Consider the following 25,584-nt stretch of genomic DNA (forward strand, 5'->3'; position numbering starts at 1 on the left):
AAGATGGAGTGGATAACAACAGATAAGAAAAGATTTGAAAAGAATGGCTTAATAGGACTTGTGCTTGGCACGGTGCTGTCAAAAAGAAGGGCCACAAGTTGATGCATCACAAAGTATTTTGTTCGTTTCATTCTTATTCTTATTCCCTACTTGTCTGTTAAATGCTGCTAGTTGGTCCGGTCACCTCATTTTGGGAAGAACTTGCAGTGCATGCCCAAGACAATTCCTGCAAAAGTGAAGTAAGACCATAAAACATTGAATGCACCACACAGTTACTTACCTAGTACAGCCCTTGTGCTGAGGATGAAGAAAAGGAGTTAGAGTATGAAGGATTATTATAAATGGAGAATGCTTGCTAGATGGGGTCAGCACACCTCCAAATTTACCCTCACTGCCTCTCTCCCAGTGTGAAGTCAGCTGTTTCAAGATTGCCAGTCGCCCACCTGTCCCTGCTGTAGTGCACTGACTCAGCCTCTAATCAGAACACTGGAAAGAAGATTAAATAGGAACTTTCTTAGAAACCCAAACAGCACCTCTGTGAACACCACCTTTTTTTGGGCTAAGACATTGCAAATTAATTAGCACGGTGTTTCTGGTGGCAGTACTGATTACGAGCAGAACTTTCAAATGCTGTGTGTATGGTATCAGTGTGGCCCACTGCAATTATAATCTCCACCTTCTACTGTATGAAAGCGTGATGTGAAGAGGGAAAAATGTTCTCATCATGCTCTTTCCCTGAGGGAGGTAAGACACAAACAGGAAGGAAGGGAAGGGAGGAAGACAGGAAGGAAGGGAAGGAGGAAATGAAAGAAGGGAAGAACGAAAGAAGGGAAGGAAAGAAGGGAAGGAAAGAAGGGAAGAAAAGAAGGGAAGAAAAGAAGGGAAGAAGGGTAGGGAAGAAGGGAAGGGAAGAAGGGAAGGAAAGAAGGGAAGGAAAGAAGGGAAGGAAAGAAGGGAAGGAAAGGAGGGAAGGAAAGGAGGGAAGGAAAGGAGGGAAGAAGCAAAGGAGGAAAGGAGGGAAGAAGGAAAGGAGGGAAGAAGGAAAGGAGGAAAGGAAGGAAGGAGGGAGGAAAGAAGGGAAGGGAAGAAGGGTTGGAAAGAAGGGGAGAAGGAAAGGAGGGAAGAAGGGTAGGAAAGGAGGGAAGAAGGAAAGGAGGAAAGAAGGGAAGAAGGAAAGAAGGAGAGGAAAGAAGGAAAGGAGGGAAGAAGGAAAGAAGGGAAGAGAAGAAGGAAAGAAGGGAAGAAGGGAAGAGAAGAAGGAAAGGGAAGAAGGGGGGAAGGAAAGAAGGGGAAGGAAAGAAAGAAAGAAAAAAAAAGGAAACATTTATACAGCGACCACCGGATGTCGCAAAGCACTTTACAGCCAATGAAGTACTTTTGAAGTGGAGTCACTGTTGTAATGTGGGAAAGGAATGTGAGCAAGCAATCTGCAACATAAGGCATATACTTACTGTTTCACCCCTCCAAATCACCAGAAACCTTTTCCACATTTATTGTCGGATCTGGCGTACCTGGGATATTGTATTCACTCGGCTCCCATCTCCTGCCACACAATTTGGACCTCCATCTTACAGCAGGGTGGCATTCCATGCTAAAAAGAGCCGCTCTCCTTTGGTGAACCTCTTGCAGCAGGATCTCCAGAGCATAGTCAGTGAAGGGGTTAATTTTGCCCACACTTCTCTCTTGTGACATTCTCTGCACCTCCAGGCTTTCCATCTTTACAAACAATGGTCGCCCCTTTGCGAGACGCTGCCTGTCCTGATTTTTGCAAGGCCCCCAACCAAGCATGTTTTCCATGTGCAAGGAGGCAGGCCATTAAGGTAAAGGTTGGAAACCACACACAGCACATAGAAAGAAAGAAAGAAAGATTTGAATTTATATAGCACCTTTCATGACCTCAAGACGTCCAAGAGCACTTTACAGCTGATTAAGTACTTTTTAAAATGTAGTCACTGCTGTAATGTACGATATGCGGCAGCCAATTTGCACACAGCAAGGTCCCACAAACCGCAATGAGATGATTACCAGATAATCAGTTTTAATGATGTTAGTTGAGGGATAAATGTTGGCCAGGACACTGGGGAGAACTTCCCTGCTCTTCTTCAAAATAGTGCCGTGGGATCTTTAGCGTCCACCTGAGAGGGGAGTTGGGGCTTCGGTTTAACATCTCATCCGAAATACCCAAATTTCCAGTTGGAAAACTATCTATCTGGTGTATTTATAGTGATTTTTACCAGTCTCTGGACTATCTGGTTGGGGTTTTCCACTTCAGCCCTGGCAGCACACATCGGCCTATGGTTTTCTGATCATTACAATTGATCATAGGAAAAGCACGGACAAAGTGTAGAATTTCCGGATATGCGCTCCTTGCATGTGCCAGGATTGCTGCTCATTAGGTTGGACTAATTTTTTGAATGATTGCCATGGTCTTCTAACTCAATAGTTGTTTCATTAGCAGTTGTTAATTTGTGGTAAAAAGCCTCGAGTGCTTTATATTAAAAAACAATCATACTCTACAGAGAGGCAATTTTATCAGGTGGCTCCGAATAAAGGAACCGATTGAGACTCACTTACACATAAAGGGCTGGAATTTGCCGGTGCTCAGAGGCCGGGTTTGGAGGCGGGTTTGCTGTCAAAATCTAAAAGATTGACAGCGGGGCGGTATCCCGCTCTGAACCCGCCTCCTTGTGAGTTTCCCTAGTGCCGGCTCTGCCTGCGTTTTGCAGACCCAGCACTAAGCGACAGGCCAGCCAATTGAAATACTTACGAGGGTGTTTAAAGTACTTAAGCAGCATTTTACCAGGTCCAAACCATTTTCCCAAGTTTTTCACGAGTTTCATGTCGCTCGGGGATCACGTCAGGTAAGTATGTCAGGTTTTCAACAACTCTCCATTGCTTTGAATAGGTGACAGCTGCAAAAGTGTTATAAAAGCTACCATTTCACAGCTGTTCACTTTCCAATCTCAGAAGCTGGAGCCTTCAGTATTTGGAAGAGACTTTTCAGCTTTATGCAATTTGGAAGTGTTTAGAGTAAACTCTCTATTCACTGTCACCTCCTTGGAACTACATATCTCACCATTGACAGATTGCTTCTGTCATCTCAACTTCAGCTGCTATATCTAACATCAGAATGGGCATGATTTATGCTCTCTCACCTTGGTCCTCAGAATCTGATGACGATCAGCCACACCAGCAGCAGCAACAAGAGCGCCAACCTTTTCCTGAACCACCTGATGCTACACAAGGCAGAGGGCATCAGCGTAGGGTTGCACTGCACCGGAAGCCATACCCCCAACACAGGGTATACAGGCAGAGGATGTGCTTCCTCAACATGACGGAGCAGCAGTGCCAAAGGAGGCTCAGGCTGTCGCGCCAGGTCGTCGCCGATATTTGCGGATTGCTGGAGCAAGACCTGCAGCCCAGAGGAGTGGGTGGACACACCTTACCAGTGGCTGTCAAAGTCACCCTTGCCCTCAACTTCTTTGCCTCTGGCTCCTTCCAGGCATCTGCAGCAGACATTTGCGGCACCTCGCAGTCGGCCGCCCATTGATGCATCACACAGATCACCGATGCCCTCTTTAACAAGTCCGCCAATTATATCCATTTTGCCGCTGATGAAGCCAGTGACAATGAGCGGGCGCTCAGCTTTGCCACTCTGGCTGGCTTCCCACGGGTGCAGGGCATCATCGATTGCGCTATGGCCATCAGGGCACCCCATTATCACCCAGGAGCTTTTGTCAACCGCAAGGGCTTCCACTCCCTCAACATGCAGCTGGTTTGCAACCATAGGAAGATCATCATCCATGTATGCGCCAAGTTCCCTGGGGGCAGCTGCCATGACTCTTAGATCCTGCGCCACTCCACCATCTCTCAGCTCTTCGCTCCGCCAAACAGTCTTTCCGGCTGGCTGTTTGGAGACGAGGGCTATTCCCTGTAGATGTGGCTCATGGCGCCTTTGAGGAGGCCAACAAACGAGGCTGACGGATGATATAATCAAAGCCACATCTGGACGAGAAGTGTCATAGAACAAACAATAGGCATGCTGAAAATGCGCTTCAGATGCCTCGACAGATCTGGAGGAGCCCTTCAGTACACACCAGTATGCACCAGCCAGGGTCTCCAGAATAGTCGTGGTCTGCTGCGCCCTGCACAACATAGCGCAGCAGCGAGGATTAGCACTGGATGAGGAAGACGGCGCAGAGCGCACAGCCTCATCGGAGGAAGACATGGAGGAGCACCATGAGGTTGAAAACGAGGATGACAAAGACCTGGAGGAGCCGGCAGTGCCATTGCGACCAGTACATGAGCACGTTGCTGCCCGTCACGCCAGAGATACCCTAATCAATGCCAGATTTAACTAACTTTATGCAGCTCAGACGTGTGGCTGCCACAGGCATCACCCCACACCAACACCATAGAGCAGTCAAACAATAACTAGTCCCTTGTTTCACTCACCCCACCATTGCTGGATGTGAAATGAACCCTGCCACTTCCATTTGAGCACACACATTTGGCAAAGACTGCAAAGTGTGACAAATAAATGATTTATTACAACAATTTCATATAATACAAAGATGACAGCGATAATAAAAAAGACACCCGAGTGACTACCCTTGTGACTATTTGTGTGGGATCTTTTCCGGGTGCTTCTACGTGGTGCTACCCCTGTGGCTTCAGCAGAGGTAGAGGCAGCCTCCTCACCTCCCTGCTGTGCCTGCTTAGACGCCTTTGGCGGTTGTCCTCTAGGTTTTGGAGCCTGTGAGGGCCCCGCCAAAGTCTGCTACTCCTGTGCAGAGGCAGACTCGGCCATCACTGGCCGGGGAGACATCTGGGACTCTGACCGAGGGGTTGGCAAGGGGGTGGAAGTCTGAGCGCTTGGAGAGGAGCCCCTGCTTCCATGTCCCCTCCCAGCACCATCCCTCTCATGGCCTGCCAGCTGGAGAGCACCTTGCTGCACTTTATAGGGGCCATGAGGGCCCACGTTTATATTGACATCCCTCCTACAAAGGACTTCTGTGAGCCTCTGGTTTCTCTCCTCCATAGATGACCATCTATTTTGAAGTGAAACCATGTTCTCATGAGATTGGTGCAGTGTTCCCTCCATGCAGGTGGCCATCCTATCCATGGAGGAAGCTATAGTTGCCAGTGACTGCGCCACGGTGTTGCTCATGTTGGAGAAAGACTCCTCCATTCTCTGCACACTTGCAGTCACCGCGGTCATGAAACCAGTCAGAGCCTCCTGCATTTGTTCCTGCAGCTCCAGTATCGCCCTCTTCCTGGATGGCCCCCAAGGCTCAGCGTCTGCATGCAACTGAGCAGAGTTAGGAGACTCCTGTGGCCTCTGACGAGGAGTCTCCACTGCTGTCACTGTCTCCATCATCTGCTCTTGCTCATTTGTGACCTGTGAGACACCAGGTGACAACATTACTCTGTCTCGCAACGAACACACCGAGGTGTGCATCTCTGTGCTGGTGCTGGGTTGGGTTGTCTGAGGTGCGCCCTCAGAAGCAGGAGGCTCCTCTGAGGAGAAGTCTTGCTGTTTCTCCTGGACACTGGGAGGTATCTTGATGGACCTGTGGGAGAGTAAAGACATCAGTTACATATCCGAGATGTCGACTGCAGACACATACCATTATCCACATGATGAGCATTCATTTTCTATTGACATCAGACCCCATATGAGTGGCTGATGAAAGGCATACAAGTGTATGGAAAATAAGTCTGTCATCAGCTTCTTCCAATGAGCCCCTATCTCCGTCCCCCACTTCCGGCAGGTCCACCACTCTCCAGTGCTGCCTCATCTGCAGTGGTCAAATATGCCATGGCTTTTTGAGGGCCTCCTCCCGTTCTCTCCCTCTTATTGTGGGCTCTCTTTTCTTGCAAGGAGGAAAAGAAGAGAAGGTTGAGTGAGAGTGATGGAATGAGTGTAAGGAATGGAATGGGATAGAGCTTTACAGGGAGACTCTGATGGAGTGGGTTGGCAATACCAAGTTGCCTCCTTTTGTGATGTTAGTTGCTGTCATTGCAATACAATGAGGCTGAGTGTGAGGGATGCATAGAAAGATGGGGACCTGATAATGTAGATAGAGAGAGAGGAATAGATAAAGGTCCAAGGGATGTTGGGGTGAGTAACGTTGTGCAGGAGTAGGGTTGGCAATGCAGAGTGGTGGGAATGTGATGACAGGCACAGCAGAATCAAGGTAAGTGTGACTTTATACTCACTTTTCCTGATCTTAGAAGATCATTGAACCTTCCGGCACTGCACCCAGGTGCGAACCACCACTGACATCCCTGTCGCCTCCTGCACTATCTGCAGCCACGCTGCCTTTGTCTGCTGGGGAGGCCTCTCCCTACCGTCTGTAGGGAAGAGAACCTCCCTACGTGCTCTCACTCCCTCCACAAGATGATGGAGGGAGTTATCAGAGAAGCGAGGCGCAGCTCTTCGGCGCTGGGAGCTCATACTTCAGACCCACACACACTGAATTGTCTGAATTTGCAAGTGACAGAAAATGGGGCCATGGCCCCTTTAAATATACTGACAAGAATCGAGTCATCCGGTGACGTCACCAGACCTGCACGTTTTGATTGGGCCGGGAATCACGCAGGGCGGGCCTAACGAGGCCCATTAAGGGAAGATCTTCTTTTTCGCTGGGATCAATGCAGCAGCAGGGTCGTTCCCCACCGCCACCCTCTCCCGCCTTGAAGCCGCCCAGGTAGGCGAAATCGCGCCCATATTGTGGAAAGCCATTTATCGGTCTGGTATTGTAGTTTTCATTACCCATTGTAGAAACCTAGAAATGATTGTGTGTGATATTATCATACAAGCTCACATGTTCATATCAAATTCTTTTTTCTGCCATTTTATGGAGGTTTTAAAGTTAATTCTGATTAAAATAAAAGTAAACAAAAGGAATTCCTTTGTTAAAATAGTGGACCCAGGAATTTGATACAATCTTATTTTCTGTTGGTACAATAATACCATAAACAGTAATTTCCAGGCCAGAGTTTCTTTGGGAAATCAGCATGGACAATATAGGCACATGAAAGGCCCTGCTGATCAGTTGAAGTGGTTATAGGATCTCTGGTACAGCCCATAGCTATTTTGTTTAATGACAGTATATCAATGCTGCTGTCCTGATTGATGCTGGGCTCAGGAACGCATAAGAGTATAGATATTCGAGATGCAGTGAAGTTCAATCAAGAATGGTTACGTGCTTGTGCAAAGCTTGCCAGAGGTGGTGTGACCTGATTGCATATAATTTTCCATTGCATAATATTTCATAGTTCCTTGTGTAGCATTGGCCTTGTAACCTAACCGGGGGACTGGTTAAGCCCTAGGTGCAACTTATGAGATGCAGTCAGTTAAAAATACGTGGCCGCATGGGGGCGAGCGACAAAAATTCTTAAGAGCCTTTGGAAATGCTCAGAAGGCATTTCAACCCATCAGTCCCCTGCAAGAAGAATGAAGAGGATGAAGAGAAAGTGGAGGCAGGAAGTAGAGTCTGCCGGTAGGTGATGGAGCAGCCCACAATCCAAACCCCTGTTCCATGGCTGGCAAAGCAAGTTATATGATGCATGAGATGGGTGCAAAGAGGTTTGCCCTGTTTGGCTCCGAGGGTCCCCTCACCGAAGGACTCCAGCGTAGGGTTGCCAACTCTAGTTGAACATATTCCTGGATATATCATCACATGACCTCCTGCCAACCCGCCCCCACACTCCTGCCATTGGAAAGCGAATAGACTTCATTACCCAATTAGATGATTCTTGACTGTCAGTCAAACAGCCTTTTTTCCCCATGTCCAATGTTTTTATAACTAGTAAACAAAAGTGTTCAAAGAAGTGTTTTAAAAAAATACCATTTTTTAGTGCCCCTGTGATTTTTTCTCCAGGGTTGCTCGCAGAAGTGTCCTGGAGATTAGTCTTTAATTCCTGGAGACTCCAGGGCAATCCTGGAGCGTTGGCGACCCTACTGCAGTGCAGCATGCTGAAATGAGTCTGAGGCCAAAAAGATAAGGGCTGAAGTGACCTTCACAGCCAGTGGCCGTGCCGAAAACGTGAAGGAGTTTGGCTCCCGATCAGATTGCAATAAGTGGTACAATTCTGTCATTGTCTCCTTGGGAACTGGAACCTATGCACACACAGAGTTCCTTGGAAAAGTTGCAGAGAAATGTACCTCTGCCTACTTTGTGGGTGGGAGGTTAATAGCAGGTGTGCACAGTCCTCCTACGTCACCTGCTTGGCACCCCCAGATCCCGCTTCTTCTGCCAGAAAACTTAAATATAGCAGGATTCACATAAGGAAGCACATTATCCAGATTTCTGCGGCATGGCAGTGCCATTACTCATCACAGCAAGCCTTCTCGCCAACTAAGGTGAGCAAAAATAAAATTGCTAAAAAAAAAACCTGCACTAAAACACTTGTAAAGCATCTTGTAGAAACACTATTTTGTCTTCCTTTAATAAATCCTCAATTCTGCATCCACCAGCTGCCTAGCAGTCCTGGTTGTAGGTTTTACAATGACATATTGATGGATGAATGTATATCTTGGATAAACGCTGAGAAATAGTGTACACATCCAAATGGTGTTACGCCCGTGCATTATTATATTGTAAGGAGGTTGGCGCCTCTGCTGGGAGCTTCTTGCACCTGTCATAATGCCCACTGGAATTGTGCATCATGCGTATTACGGGCAGAGATTGCGCCTAAGTGATCCCTGCCCATATTCACTCTCTATTTTAAATTGTAAATGAGCAAAATCAGGGTTTAAAAGGGCTAAAAATAAGGGCTAAGATATGCAAATACACCACAATGATCTGAAGAAGGGTTTCGACCTGAAACGTTAACTCTGTTTCTCTCTCCACGGATGTTGCCTGGCCTGCTGAGTTTTTCCACCACAATGATATCTCATTTCACTCTATGCACCCGCTATCTATTTCTTGTTGTTTGCAAAACAAAAATCAGAAATGGCATTGGATCTTTCAAATTAGTTAATGATCAGAGCCATAGATTGAAAGCTGATAGAACCTGAAGCCCTAATATTCATGCCCTTTACATGGTGTTGGCTGTGGGGGGGAAGGGGGCGACTCTGAAACATAGCGAGGGTGAGTTAATTATCTTAAACAGACCAACTCTTTTATGGAAGTCAAGAGCATACATTTTTTTTTAGATGCTAACTGATTCAAGAATGAAACCTATGTTGAAAAAAGACCACAGTAAAGAGTGACAGCCATTAGATGGAAGCGTTAGTTTGTAAATGCTAACAGTTGCCATAGTATAAATTTACCACTGAAGACCACTGTGGCCAAGATTGAAGTTAGTAATTTAGGAATGCTAGTGAGAAAGGTTGGAATAGATTGCCATGTGTATTCAAATAATATCCCTGATTTTCCCCTTGTCTGGCTCTGCATCGTTCCCGCACTCGGTGAAGCACCCTAGGTAAAGAAAATCAACAAGTTGTTGATTCTTTCTGTAAGAGCGAGAATCTTGTCTTTGCATGTTCTTTTGTAGTACAATGTAAGTTAATGAATCATCTCAAATACAGATGAGGTGAATGACTCATTTAATTATGCTGAAATAAAATGCTTAAACACCTACTGAACACCTCCACTGGGGTAAGATCACAATGGGTGCAATAGAGACAGCAGCCTAAGCTGATTCTTAACATTTAGCATTTATTTCTCCCTCTCTCTTCCCTCTCTATAGTCTCGCGTCTAGTTTATTCGTCACCCTTGAAAGCGTCACACTTGCATCTAATAAACTGAAATACTATATTCATAGAACAGCAACGAATCACAACTGATCAGAAAGAGAATCTACCAATGAACAAGTAATATTATAAAAAGTGTTTCACAAAAGAGAGGGAAAGCCAGTCTTTTTTTGCTGGTTTCTTCTGACCTTGAAAAATGGACTCTTCCCAAGGGGAGGAGCTGGGGATTTACAAGCAGCTGTCTCCTGGCGACAGCACTTAGCCTCTAATTAACCTCAGGGCATGCCTGTTTACTACAATTAGACTTTTTAACCTTCAGGGACACCTCCACCATAACAGCAGAATAAATTCTGATTTACATGGTATAATACTCCTGTTCCTATAAAATAACAAATCATTGAACTTTCTGTTGGGAAATCCATGGGAGATACCCTAATACATTCAAAATGGTTTGGAAAATGAGTTTCGATCTTCTCAGTCAAAAAATAGGGGTTTCGGCAATATCACATTCATACAGTGATTGCAGTTTTCAGAGCAGTATTGCAATCACTGTGACTCAGAACCGTATGGTATAAGGACTCCCAAGACAAGAAAGGAGAATTTAACCTGCAAGGCAAGCACATCTCCTTAAGGCCAGTTTCAACTAGCACTGCGATGGAGATTCACATCAGAATGGTGTTATTAACCAATGGGAATCTATAAACTACAGAAGTTAATCAAAACGCACTACAAAAGTTAGTTCGTCATTTAATCCCTGATTGAAGGCAACAGATGAAGTCAAATTCAAATCCTCTCCCATCTTTCCAAAATTCACATTTTCCAAAGGCAGAAAAGGTGAGATTGTGAGAAACCCCACACTGACTTAAGCTTAATGTGATCACTTAGAAGCTGAACTAGAAGTGGGATTTATACCTTAGCTTCCTTCACTTATTTTATGGATTATGAAGACTCATTGGGCTAAAAATTCAGTTTGGGGCGCCAAGCTCGCCTGGGCGCCGGAATTACCGCTGCGCGTGGAGCCACTTGCGCCATCGGGATATTCAGTTTCAGCGCCCCAAATGGAAGCCGGCCGCTAAACAAGGCTTTAGCCGCCCCGCTTGGGGCGCTGAAACTGAATTTCGGCGCGCAAAGTGCCGCAACGCCACCTGCTGCGGCACGGCAGGCTGCGGTACTGTAGGCCTTCCTCCCACTGTTAAGGGGGAGGTGCCTGCAACAGCGCGATCCCCGCTCGTGAGTGCCGGCAAATGAGCCCGGCACCAAGGAGAAGTGCCGGGCTCTCGGGAAACAGCCGGCAATGCCGCGGGGGGGGGGCGGGGTGTAGGAGGCCGGGGACGGAGGTGCAGGCAGGCGGCCGCCGAAAAACCGGCCGGCCGCACCTCCACCTTAACTCGCCCCACTACCGCCACAGGTAGGCCCCTGTGTACCGGTCGCTATTTGCGGCCGGCGCGGAAGAGGCGGCCGCGACCTAATATGGCGCTCGGGGCGGTAGCGGGGCGCTGCGCACACCGGTGACGTCATCGGTGGCGGCGCAGCGCTACAGGCTAACGCCGCCATTAGCGCCCCGCTAAATATCGCGGTGGTTGTGGCCAGTGGCGCTAAAGCCTCTGAGTGGCCTCTTTGGGCGCAAACTGGTGGTGCAAGCAACTGAATTTCTAGGCCATTTAATCTTGTTCTATAGTGAAGATTATCTTATCTGTTAAAGTATACTGTCACTCACAACAACCACATTGTAAAGTATGCAGTAAGTATATAGAAACCATTGCTGTGATGTACTCAAGGAATTAAAATCCTTTAAATCATCAATCATTACTCAAATTAACAATCGCTCTTCAAATGTCAAAATGAATGCAATATATTCACCTGAAACCTGCTGCCTGAGCTGTATGTGAGAGGCTAGGGATTCTCCAGACACTTGTAATAAGCAACCAGATCAAAGAATCTGCTGTTTGCATGACAGTAAACACCTCTAGTACCATAATATACAACAGATGGGCACAGTTTGAAGCCAAACTCTTTGAGATCTATAGCGTCCAAAGGGAACATATATGGGAATCTTCAAAGATCAATATCTCAGATCCTACATTTGGGCCTTTGAGAAAGTGAAATATGGGCATCATTTGAAGTACTTAAGGGAATGGCATCACTGTGTCATCACACTTCTAATTCTTGCTGAGCAAATGCATTTTATAAATAAATATACACACACACACACATACAGACAGTCCCATATACATAGTACTGTACTTCAAGAGGACACTTCATCAGAAAACATAATGAAAGGTCTCACCCATGGTATTAATTATTCATTCTTTTTTAGCTGCTGACTGAACCAATTTTAGATTTTCAGTATTAACAGATTTTAAAATCTTTAATATATTGCAATACCTATTAAAAATATTTTGAATTACCATTTTAATTTTACAAAAATTAAAAATACACAATACGAATTTAATATTTTTTTTAAACGGTTATATATGTTAACAAGTATCACTACTTATTTCAGTTTCCCACTGCTTGCAGTTAAGCTTGCAGCATCTATACAGTAATTTAGTAATTGGTTGATTTTTTTGCAGCCTCTGCAAGGGAAGAACTCTGTACTCTGTCGTAAGAGATGCTAAAATGGTGCTGGATGTGAACAAGACCAGACAAATTGCTCAGGAGATTGTGAAGGTACGCAAAGTGACACAAAAATAAAACTTTTTAAAAAAAATGCTAAATCATTTAACACCAATCCACTGGTACTAATAAAATAAGGAATAGAACTTCACATTTTTTGTACTGATTAATTTGCAAAATATTTGTACCTTGGGAAAATGTAATACATGTTCTTGTTCTGTGGTATTCTATGTAATTACCTCGATGCGCTTACTTAAAACATTATTGTAATTTTTATTTTCAAGGGAATGGGTTACCTACATGCTAAAGGAATTCTTCACAAAGATTTGAAGTCAAAGAATATATTCTATGACAATGGAAAGATAATTATTACCGATTTTGGCCTCTTCAGCATCTCTGGAGCTTTGCAAGAGGGCAGGTACAGTACTGCAGTGCATATAAATCATTGTTATTAAGCAGATAAACAATTTAGATAATATATATTGATAGTTTGTTCTTTCTTACAAATTTGCCTTGTATTTTCTCTACAAAATGGAGAGGATGGGTTTTCCATTTTTATGTACAGAATAGCAGACTTTTTTCTTGAAAATATATTGGAACTGTGAACAGAATGGAAATGTATTACTATTTTAAATGGTTTTCAATTAGTACTTCACAAATATTTGATGCTGTAAGAAGCAAGGAAGACATTTGTTGATGCAGTTTAAAAACCTTGAGGGAGAAATTTGTGTGGTTTGCGCCACACATTAGGCGCTAAAATGCCATTGACAGCTGTAACGACAGCTGATGTCGGTTCCAGCACCGCATGCCATATCGGTGTTGCCGGCAGCGTGGCCACTGAACGCGATTGCCAGCGACCGCGCCATCATGGAGATCGTGATGTCAGTGAGTGTGCAATGCTCATTCGACGTCCGATCTCCCAACTTTGTTATAACCACTTACCTTAACGGCCGCGCAGAACGACGACAGGGAGAGCTGGTGTCTACCAGCAGGAAGCAGGCTGCAGCAGCGATATTTAAAGGCACCATCCCCCAATCAGCTCCAACTAACAGGGTTCTGCAGTTTCCGTGCCTGTTTGCTACTTCCTGCAACTGAAGCAGCTTTCTTTAGTTATTTCAAGTTTTTTTGGTGACAGGGAGTGTTGATTCAAGTGCAGAGGTCACTCATTATTTGGTAAAGGCTTCTGCTCACAACACTTCCTCACAGTCATGGCGGCTGCGGGATTGTGGGATTACCTCACGATGACAAGGAGGCAGAGCAGGATGAGGAGGAGCAGCAAGAGGAGGAGGAGGACGAGGAGGAGGAGGAGGAACAAGAGGGAGGGACGAGGCAGCGAGACAATCAGCCTTCTGGACGGGCTGTCCGTGACCGGCTCATCAGACTCCGATTCACATGAATGAAACCCCAGATCCCCGTAGCTCACCACATCCCCATCATACAATCCCTGTCTCATGGCATATCAGTGCCCTCCTGGGCACAAAGGTGAAATGAGAGAGACCACAAAATATTCCAAACACAATTAATAAACATAAACATATCACATGAATTCTAATAACTAATGACCCTTGTGACTGCCATAGTTGAATAGCTATCATTGTGTGCAAGGAGTGAGATGTGGGTGTGAGTTTTGCTAGGTAGAGATTGTTGGTGGGTGAGTGTTGGGGGTGTGGTGCATTGAGCATTGTGTGAAGCTTGTGGTACAGATGGTGGTATGTAGCATTTGGTGAAGCATTCACTCACCCTACCCACCCGCGTGAACTCATTAAACTTATTCCTGCACTGGGTGTGGGTCCTGGGGTGCACAGTCTGCCCGTGACATGGTGTGCCACCCCCCTTCGCATAGTCTGGCAGACTTGTGGCGAGGGCCTCCTGCCAGTTGGGGGATACAGGACCGCTCACCTTCTCTCCACCGCTAAAACCAATGCCTCCAAAGCTTCCTCGGGAAAACCTCCGTGCTCTCTCCCTGGGGCAGCAATCTGCCATCAGGATTTGTAAATAATCATAGAATCATGGAATGGTTAAAGCACAGAAGGAGGCCATCCGGCCCATCGAGTCCATGCTGGCTCTCTGAAAGAGCACTTCAGCTAGTCCCACTCCCCCGCCCTTTCTCCGTAGCCCTGCAAAAAATTTTCCTTCAGGTACTTATCCAACTCCCTTTTTAAAGCCACGATTGAATCTGCCTCCTCCACCCGTTCAGTCAGTGCATTCCACTCGCTGCATAAAAAAGTTTTTCCTCATAACGCCTTTGGTTCTAATGCTAATCACCTTAAATCTGTGTCCTCTGGTTCCCGACCCTTCTGCCAATGGGAACAGTTTCTCTCTATCTACTCTGCCTAGACCCTTCATGATTTTGAACACCTCTATCAAATCTCCTCTCAACCTTCTCTGCTCTAAGGAGAACAACCCCAGCATCTCCAGTCTATCCACGTAACTGAAGTCCATCGTCCCTGGAATTATTCTTGTAAATCTTTTCTGCACTCTCTCTAAGGCCTTCACATCCTTCCTAAAGTGCGGTGCCCAGAATTGGATACAATACTCCAGTTGGGGCTGAACCAGTGTTTTATAAAGGTTCATCATAACTTCCTTGCTTTTGTACTCTATGCCTCTATTCATGAAGCCCAGGATCCCGTATGCTTTTTCAACCGCTTTCTCAATCAGCCCTGCCACCTTCAAAGAATTGTGCACATATACCCCCAGGACTCTCTGTTCATGCACCCCCTTTAGGATTGTACCCTTTAGTTTATATTGCCTCTCCTCATTCTTCCTATCAAAATGTATCACTTCGTACTTTTCTACATTAAATTTCATCTGCCACATCTCCACCCATTCCATCAGCCTGTCTATGTCCTCTTGAAGTCTACCACTACTCACCTCACTGTTCACTATACTTCCAAGTTTTGTGTCATCTGCAAATTTTGAAATGGTGCCCTGTACACCCAAGTCTAAGTCATTAATATATATCAAGAAAAGCAGTGGTCCTAGTACCGACCCCTAGGGAACATAGAAACATAGAAGATAGGAGCAGGAGTAGGCCATTCGGCCCCTCGAGCCTGCTCCGCCATTCAATGAGATCATGGCTGATCATCCAAACTCAGTACGCTGTCCCTGCCTTCTCCCCATATCCCTTGATCCCTTTAGCCTCAAGAAATATATCTAACTCCTTCTTGAATATATTTAATGAATTGGCCTCAACTGCCTTCTGTGGTAGAGAATTCCACAGGTTCACCACTCGCTGGGTGAAGAAATTCCTCCTCATCTCTGTCCTAAATGGCTTACCCCTTATCCTTAGACTGTGACCCCCGGTTCTGGACTCCCCTGCCATCAGGAACATCCTTCCTGCATCTAGTCTGTCTAGTCCTGTTAGAATTTTATAAGTTTCAATGAGATCCCCTCTCATTCTTCTAAACTCCAGCGAGTATAAGCCCAATCGACCCAATCGCTCCTCATATGTCATTTCTACCATCCCAGGTATCAGTCTGGTGAATCTTCGCTGCACTCCCTCCATGGCAAGAACATCCTTCCTCAGATAAGGCGACCAAAACTGCACACAATACTCAAGGTGTGGTCAAGGTACAACTGCAGCAAGACATCCTTGTTCCTGTACTCGAATCCTCTCGCTACGAACCCCACTGTGTACCTTCCTCTAGTCAGATAAACAACCGTTCACCACTACTCTCTGTTTCCTGTCACTCAGCCAATTTTGTATTCATGCTGCCTCTATCCCTTTTATTCCATGGGTTTCAACTTTGCTGGCAAGCCTATTATGTGGCACTTTATCAAATTTAATCTGAAGGAGAAAGCAATGCTTTGTTTGACATTTCAGTCAGCTGTAATTATTAAATTGAATGCTGTATTAGATATCATGGGATACATTTCCCTCTTTTATAAATAGTAAAGTTCACAGGTTTGCGCTGGAGGCCCTTGGTTTCTCTCCAATAAGATGTGTGCATCTGTTGCTGAAACCCTCATCCATGCCTTTGTTACCTCTAGACTCGACTATTCCAACACACTCCTGGCCGGCCTCCCACCTTGCACCCTCCTGAGCTCATCCAAAACTCTGCTACCCGTATCCCAACTCGCACCAATCACCCCTGTGCTCAGTGACCTACATTGGTTCCCGATCCTGCAACACCTCAATTTAAAAATTCTCCGAATTTTTTCAAATCCCTCCTTGGCCTTGCCTCTCCCTATCTCTGTAACCTCCTCCAGCCCTACAACCCTCTGAGATCTCTGTGCACCTCCAATTCTGGCCTCCTATGCATCTCCGATTTTAATCACTCCACCATTGCTGCCATGCCTCCAGCTGCCTCAGTCCTAAGCTCTGGAATTCCCTCCCTAAACCTCTCCGCCTTTGTACCTCTTTCTCCTCCTTTAGGAACATAGGAACAGGAGTCAGCCATTTAGCCCCGCGAGCCTGTTCGCCATTCAGTGAGATCATGGCTGATCTGTGACCAATATCCCTTAATACCTTTGATTAATAAAAATTTATCAATCTCAGTTTTAAAATTAACATTTGGCTTAGCATCAATTGCTGTTTGCAGAAGAGAGTTCCAAACTTCCACCACCCTTTACACGTAGAAGTATTTCCTAACTTCATGCCTGGTTCCAATTTTTAGTCTATGCCCCCTAGTCCTAGGCTACCCAACCAGCGGCAATAGTTTCTTTCTATCTAACCTAACAGTTCTGTTTAATATCTTGAAAACTTCAATCAAATCAATCTTAACCTTCTAAATTCCAGGGAGTACAACCCTAGGCCGCGATTTCTCCTACCTCGGCGGGTCCGGTGTGGCCGGGATCGGTGGCGGGTTGCAACCCCGCTGCTGGCTCCAGCCCACTGACGAAAGTGATTTTACGTTGATTGGGCTTGTTAAGCCCGCCCAGCACGTTTGCCAGCCAATTGAAGGAAGCGGGTCTGATGATGTCATTTGATGACGCATCATCAGCCGGTTTCCTTAAAAGGGGCCATGGCCACATTCATATTGACAGTTGTGCCGTCAGTGTTCTACAGCATTGAGGTGCTGCAAACACTGACAAGCACTGCACAGAGGTGCACAGCTGCACCCAGGCTCTCGTATGATACCCTCCATATGCTTATGCAGGGAGTCACAGCATGCAGGGAGGTCCTCTTCCCTTCCAATGGGTGGAAGACACCTCCCCAGGAGACCATGACAGCCTGGTTGCACATTGCACAGGAGGACACAAGCAGGGGTGCAAACCTTTCATTGATCTCAATAGATCACAAAACGTTACTGCAAAGCCACACTCAACCTCATTCTGCTGTGCCACTCATCACATCCCCATCACTCTGCCTTCCCTACCCTACTCCTGCACATCCTTACTCACACCAACTTACCTTGCACCTCCACCCATCCCTCTCTATCTACATTATCACTTCCCCATCTCACTAGCCATCCCTCACACTCACCCTCATCCTAGTTCAGTCATACCAACTAACAACACAAGGGTAGACACTTGTGTGTTTTAGTCAATGTTCACATGAAATTTTTGTTAATGCGCTGTCAAACATTGAAATCTTTATTTTGAACAGTTTGCGTTCTTGGACAGGTTTGTATGCACCTTTAGAAGTGGCTTAGTGAGTTGCAGTGAATGGTGAGACATAATGGTACCCCCCGCAATGGTGATGAGTGTGAAAGGAATGGCTTGGGTATTATAGGAATGCTTTATGGTGTTGGTGTGGGGTGGTGCCAACCTGGCTCATCATGTGGCAGCCAGGGTGTACAGTGTCAAGTTAAGTAAATCTGGCCGTGGTGAGGCCATCCCTGGCGCCCCAGGCAGCAGTGTGGTCGGGTGCTGATGCCCTGTGTCCTGTGCAACATCAGTTGATTACGGAGAAGGTTGGTGTTGTTGTTGGTGCAGCTGGTGTGCCTGGTTCTGCTGGTGTTGGGGGTGATCGTGGTGGCATTCTGAGGACCAAGGTGAGATAGTTTCAAGGGCACCGATGCTGATGTAATAGATGGCAGGTGAAGTTCAGATGACAGAGTCGATCTGTCAGTGGTGAGAGAGGCTGTTCCAATGAGGTAACACTGCATACAGAGTTTACTCCAAACACTTGCAACCTGCATAAAGCTTAATCTGTCTCCCAAATGCAGTAAGCAACAGCTTCTGAGCTTGGAAAGTGAACAGCTGTGAGATGGGAGCTGTTATAGCACATTTGCAGCTGTCAAGTAAAGAGATCAGTTCATGGTGACACAACTCCTGACCTTCTTAACTGACGTGATCCCCAAGCAGCATGGAACCTGTGGGCGGTCTCATAAAATGTTACGGTGAGCTCAATATTCTCTTTAACAGGCTGTTATTAAGCTCTTAATCACCTAAATTGCCTTCCCCGCCACTTGGTGTCGGGTCTGTTCAGCGCTGACAGACACGACATCTGGGAAACTAACGTGGTGGCGGGTTGACAGCAGGTTCCCTACCCGCTGTCAACATTTTTTTTCCCCACCCGACCCGCCACCAAACGCACCCGCTGACCCCACAAAAAATCCCCCCCCCCCCAGTTTGTATAATCTTTCCTTGTAATTTAACCTCTGGAGTCCAGATATCATTCTGGTAAATCTACGTTGCACTCCCTCCAAGGCCAATATACCCTTTCTAATGTGTGGTGCCCAGAACTGCTCACAGTGCTCCAGGTGTAGTCTAACCAGGGCTTTGTGTAGCTGTAGAATAACTTCTACCCCCTTGTATTCTAGTCCTCTAGATTTAAAAGCCAGAATTCCATTAACCCTTTTGATTATTTTCTGTACCTGCCCATAACATTTTAATGACCTATGTACATGGACCCCTAAGTCTCTTTGGACTTTCACTATTTCTAGCTTTTCCCCATTTCGAAATTACTCTGCTCTACCCTTTTTTTGTACCAAAGTGGATGACCTCACACCTGCCTACATTGAAATCCATTTGCCACAGTTTTGCCCATTCGCTTAATCTATTAATATCTCTTTGTAATTTCATGCTTCCATCTACGCTGCTTACAATGCCACCTACCTTTGTGTCGTCGGCAAACTTGGGCATGTTGCTTTCTATCCTATCATCTAAGTTGTTAATAAATACAGTGAATAGTTGAGGCCCCAATGTAGATCCTTGGGGGATAGCATTAGTCACAAATTGTGACTAAAAAATGTAGCAATTTCTCATGAGAAGAGAGAAATGCTTTGCTTTAACCTGGACCTTTGAGCCACACACTGGGGGGAATTTTAACCCCAAAAATGGGTGGGTTGGGGTCAGGTGGGGGGTTAAAAAGTGTAAAAAATCTGAATCCCGGCCCCAGCCCATCCACTTCCAGTTTTAATGGAGGCGGGAAGGGGACAGGCAGCCAAACCCTTCCCAGGAGGCAGGTTGGCACTTAAATATGATAATGAGGCTGGAACCCCAGGGTCAGGTATCAGACCCCCAGGATCAGACCTGCCCAGGGTCGGGGATCGGACCCCCTCCAGAATCGGAACTTACACACCCCCCCACCCCCCCCCCGCCGCCGAGGTCAGGGATCGACCCCCCTCCCACCCCTGGGTTTGCAGCCTCTTATCCTGTATTCCCTGCCCGGCTGGAAGCCAGCCTGTCAATCAGGTTGACTTCCAGGCAGGGAACCAATCCGTGACATCACACGAACACTGGAGTTAAAACTCCACAGCATGTGAGGAAACGTGAACTTCTGGGTTTCCCGCACTCTGCCCGGCCCCCACCGCTCCCGGTGTATTTAGTATTTTACAGAAGCTTTCCCAAATTGTTGCTATTCCGAAACAATTTTTTATCAATAATTCCCTCTTAAGCTGAAAGACTTCCTTATTTTCTCAATACATTTTCCATTACATGTTCTTTTTTTCTAAAATTAAGTTTCTCAAATACAGATTGCTATCTAAAATAGGATGTGTGGTGGCATTGAAAGGTCGTGTTGTATGGTGATTAACTGGACTTCAGGTACCATATTCGATGGGAATTTTGTTTGTGTTTTAATGACAAAACATAAGAATAAAAGAAAGCAAGGAATGAGGCAAGGCCATTTGGTTCTTCAAACCCAACAACTTCACCAACCATGCACAAGTCTATCCTATCACATGGATTAGATTCTACTTAATTTTCTGAGGGAAAAATCTGCTTAAATATTCAACATTTCTCAAAAATAATGAAACAGAATTCTATAAAATTTACCGTCTCTAGTTTTCCACTATTCAACCCTGCCCTTCACAGATAACATTCCCTTTTCAAATAATTATGTTATGTGGTGATTGATGAGAATTACAAAATGCCCCCAGATTAAAATAGATTGTATTATACAAAACTAGTCTCAACTCAGAATCTAATACTTCAATGCCATCTTAAATACTCTCTTCCTCCAGCTTAACTGGCTGAACAGAAACTGAAAATATAGGATGATTTTCATTTGAAAGAGGAGAAGATGACTAAGAAGAAATTAGATTGTGCAAACATTTACAGTGGTTAGGGACTGTCATTATTGAGAATGCTCGTGAATAAAACAGTTTGCATTGTTAACTTTCTTCCCATTTCCACATAGCATTCAATATTGGAATTTCATATGGGTTTCATTTTTACAGCATTTATATAATTCAAAATATCTGTGTGCCTTGCAAAATACAAAGGAAAATTAGCACGGAAGATTTTATGGAATAGTTTCATGAAAAATGGACCCAATCTTTTTACTTGCCAAGCATTTCCTTAACAGCTGTATGCCCCCCTCCCTTCATGATCAAATAGCCTGTCAAAATTCACAGTCTAGGCTGACATATGAAGAATATCAAAGTGGACGAGTTACAATGAGTGCCCAGTGCTGGTGAAACTGTACTCAGCAGGTTTGAGCACTTTGAGGAGAGGAGATTAAGTTGAGTTCTGCGGATTTCCCATGGAACAGGATCATTATATCATGTAATGCATAGTGTTTTATTCTGCAGCTACGTTGATGCTATGTTTAAAATGGGTTTTTCCTATAAGACCACAAGGATTATTAAAATATAAAACAGCACATTCTTAACTCAGTGAGAGGGTGTTTTTTGTAACAACAAGAAATAACTGAAGGTAATTTCTTTCGTTTTTTTAAGATTCTTTTGCATCTTTAGCAAAGTAGGACATCCTAAGCACAAGAGACTCAAAACTTTTATATATATTTATTTTAAATATCTGTCATATTAAAATCGATGAGTGAGTCACAACATTCCATTTGACATTACATTGGAAAGTCCTATTTCACACTATCTCGATGGGGAAATGCATTACCAATTACGTTTGTAGGTGGCACTGTGATAGGGGTTTTCAGTGGTAAATGTCACGTAACATTAGCTGCTAAAACAATGAGCAGAACTTGCAACTTCATCTGGGGCATAAACCGGCAGTAGCTGATTGACTGCCTGTTATAGACCCCGCCTAATTTTCAGGCAGGGTATATAACGGGCGGCCGACTTGTTACTGCCTGTTTTACTCCCCGCCGACATCCTGCCCAATATCTAATATATAGGAAGAGTTCATTTTTAAAAAGAAAGGTTGCATCTGCATACAGTTGCAGGCTCTGACCACCTAGTGTCACTATGGTGCAGCCTGTTTCTCTGAAATACTGGTCTCTCAAACAACAACCATGTTGGTATAGGTAAGTAAAGGAGGTAAACAATTTGCTTTAAAATTAAATCTTAATTCTTTAAAAAGAATGATTATGCCTAAATATAGCTCTCCCAGATTCCTGTCATGCCACCCCACTGCCTGATTGTTCTCCACTGCAAGAAACAGTGAAGAAATTCTGCTGCCCGCCTGTCTAGACCATTCGCACATCTACCCACTAATACAGCTGCCCCTGCTGGACAACCTGGCCCCTCAAGCCTGCTGTCTCACCTTCAGCCTTTACTTTTTGAGGCCGGTGTTTCTGCAGGCCTGGATTGCCGGACTGGACACCCAGCTGCCAACTCGCTCCACATCTACGTTTGGCCTTTGCTGACAGCTCGCTAATGTGACTGCCCAGGCTTTCCACCTTGCTGGACCGCCCGGCCCCTCCAGCCTGCTGGCTTACTTGCCCTCCCCACTAACCGTTCAACCTCCTGCCTTCATCCTTTACCTTCTTTTGTCCTTTGCAGGCATGAAGGGTCCAATACCAGTTATCAATGCCTCAGTCTCCTTCCTGCAGTTGTAGAGCCCCTCCACCCCGAGCAGTTTTTTTTTTGTTCAATTCCACTCCCTTTGATGTAAGAAAAAGGAGACTTACCATCAAGTAACTTTAAAGTAAGCTTTAAGTAACTTATAAACACACTATATACACGAGAGGTCTTTACCATGCCTCTGGTAGAAGCCTCTTACAATACTGAACAGACCAGTATTTATACCAGTCCAACAGGAAGTGACATATGACAGGAAGTGAGGTATGTACACAGTTCATAGTTCACAGGAAGTGATGACATAACTTCCCGGAAGTTATCATTTTTATCACATTCTTCCCTCCTGCAGGATTAGGAGGCTGTGGTCTACCTTTTGGTCCGCAGCCGCCGAACAAGGAAGAGTCGCACCCGTTTGGATTCCCGTCGTAGAGGGCCGCTGGTCCGCTTACATGCGGTTGGCCATTGGTCAGAGTCTGTGTGGCCTGGATTGCCCTGTGAAGGGTCGGGGAGATCATGGCTTCGAGTACGAGCCCCAATAGGTTCAAAGTCGGACTGCCTCTGTTCAGAGGGAGGTGCAGAGCTGGCCTGTGGCGGATCAGTACTTTCATGCGCGGTACTGGGAGGGTCGCAACCTTGAGCACGGGGTTCTACCGGCACCAAGCTAGTTGGTGTCCGATCAGGATCCTGGAGAGGGGTACCCGATAGGTCCCAAGAGTTTCCTGGTGAAATGCCATCACCCGATGTCCCACTAGGTCCTGGTGGGCAGGGAGCCAGATCCCGTAATGATACGGTAGATTCTCGGCCGTCGGAATATCGTATGTTTGCATAGGTGGGGTTGGCATCGGTTAGTTCGACCTCGTCTACAAGAGGGTCATTTTTAGACGTCCGAACGTATCTTCGGAGTAATACAGGTCCAGGAGTAGTTAGCCATGACGGGAGTGATGTCCCATGAGATGAGCGACGCTGGAATCCAAAGAACCGCTCATGAGGTGTAGTATTTGTGGCTGTAGAAAGCAGGGACTGTATAGAGTGCAATGCATCCGGAAGCACTGTTTCCCATTGCTGGTCTGGTAGGCCCCGAGATCTTAAAGCGAGACGTATGGAATTCCAGATGATACCGTTATACCTCTCTACCTGCCCATTTCCGATGGGATGGTATGGTGTTGTTTTGCTTGTAGCAATTCCCCGTTCTGAGAGGTAGTCCTTGAGTTCCCTTGACATAAAGGATGGACCCCGATCTGAGTGAATATAAGCCGGCATGCCACAGAGAGAAAATACCTGCTCAAGGCAGTAGATTACTGTGGACGCCAGCATATTGGAGCAGGGGAAGGCAAACAGAAAATGTGAATATTCGTCGATCATGGTGAGCAAATATGTGTTCCGAGTTGAAGAGGGCACTGGGCCCTTAAAATCGATGCCAAGTCGTTGCATCGGTTGGGTTGCATGTATGAGTATACCATCTGAGGGGCGGAAGAACTGAGGTTTTAATTCCGCACAAAGCCGGCATTCTGAGCATATTTTCTTTACATCTCCAGTGGAAAAAGGGAGATTCCGTGATCGTACGAAATGTAGCATGCGCGTAACGCCAGGATGACACAAACCATTGTGGACATCCATGAGAGTGGAGGATGACATAGTGGAGCAGAATGCCCGTGTGAGGGTGTCCGGGGCCACATTCTCCTTGCCAGGCCGATAGAGAATGGTATAACCAAAAGAGGCCAGTTCCATCCTCCAAAGTTGTATTTTATTATTCTTAATTTTGGTTCGTTTTCGATTATCGAGCATGAAGGCGACTGATCGTTGGTCCGTGATCAATGTAAAGTGCTGGCGAGCTAGAAAATGGTTCCACTTCCGTACTGCCTCTATGATGGCTGTGGCTTCTTTCTCAACCAGAGGATAATGTAGCTCGGCACCTTGTAAGGTCCTGGACATAAATGCTACAGGACGACCTTCCTGATTCAGAGTAGCCGAGATCGCCACCTCCGAGGCATCACATTCAACCACGAAAGGGAGATTCTCATCAATGGAGTGAAGAGCCGCTTTCTCCAACTGTTTTTTGAGAAGGTTAAAGGCTGCAACAGCCGCTGTTCCCAGTGGAAATGATCTAGCATGCAGCAAGGGTTGGATTTTGTCCGAAAAATGAGGAATCCATTTAGCGTAGTATGCAAACAGACTGAGAGCCCGACGTAAAGAAGCCGGATTCTTAGGTGACGGGAGCTCTTGGAGCGGGCAAAGTCTTTCTGGGTCTGGCTTAATGATACCATTGCCTACGCAGTAGCCAAGGATGTTGATGGTCGGTTGCGACTCAACAGATTTGGATTCATTCAGGGTCAAATTACGGCGATGGAGGGCATCCCGAAATTTTTGGAGGTTGGAGTCGTGTTCCTGTTGATCGTGACCTGCAATGGTAATGTTATCAAGATAGGGAAAAGTGTCCCTTAGGTTTTCCTGCTTAACCAGGCCATCCATTGCCCGTTGAAAGACAGCCACTCCATTAGTAACCCCGAATGGGAGGCGACGAAATTGGTACAGCCGTCCATTAGCCTCAAAGGCTGTGTACTGCTTATCTGAGACCTTCAAGGGTAACTGATGATAGGCACTTTTTAAATCGTAAGTTGAGAACACTTTGTATTCGGCCAGTTTATTAACCATATCATCAATGCGTGGCAATGGGTAGGCGTCCAAGTCGGTATATTGATTGATGGTTTGCGAATAATCGATGCATAGTCGCTGTTTGTGAGGTTTTAGAGGGTTCTTGACAATGACGACTTGAGCCCGCCAGGGCGACGAACATGGTTCAATGATATCCTCTGCTAGAAGTCGAGAGATTTCAGCCGCAATAAAAGATTGGTCTTCCTGATTAAAGCGCCGTGATTTCGTTATTATCGGTTGGCATTGAGGCGGAATACTGGCAAATAATGAGGGTTCATCAAGTGAAGCTGCTGATAATGCACAAAATGGTAATTTAGACGGTATATTAGAAATAGTAAGTCCGGGTTTGGATCCACCAAACTCAATGGTGAGTTTCTTATGCTGTTTTTGGAAGTCCAGCCCTAAGAGGAGATCACTACATAAGTCCTTGAGCACCGAAAGTCGGGTGGAGGGATACATACGACCATGAAGTGTCATATCAACAACACAAAAGCCGGAGATTCT

General features: G+C 45.8%; 1 protein-coding gene across 1 annotated transcript in view; it reads left to right on the forward strand.

Annotated features, from left to right (window-relative positions):
* ksr2 (kinase suppressor of ras 2) overlaps window positions 1–25,584 on the forward strand; it is a 568,763-nt gene that overhangs the window by 508,460 nt on the left and 34,719 nt on the right. The window contains exons 16-17 of the mRNA XM_085961784.1: window positions 12,280–12,376; window positions 12,607–12,740. Coding sequence (XP_085817910.1) covers window positions 12,280–12,376; window positions 12,607–12,740 — 231 coding nt within the window. The remainder of the gene's footprint in view (window positions 1–12,279; window positions 12,377–12,606; window positions 12,741–25,584) is intronic.

This window comes from Somniosus microcephalus, chromosome 19 (assembly GCF_052327205.1).
Source record: "Somniosus microcephalus isolate GS21.2 chromosome 19, FLI_Smic_1.0, whole genome shotgun sequence".
Lineage (NCBI taxonomy): Eukaryota > Metazoa > Chordata > Chondrichthyes > Squaliformes > Somniosidae > Somniosus > Somniosus microcephalus.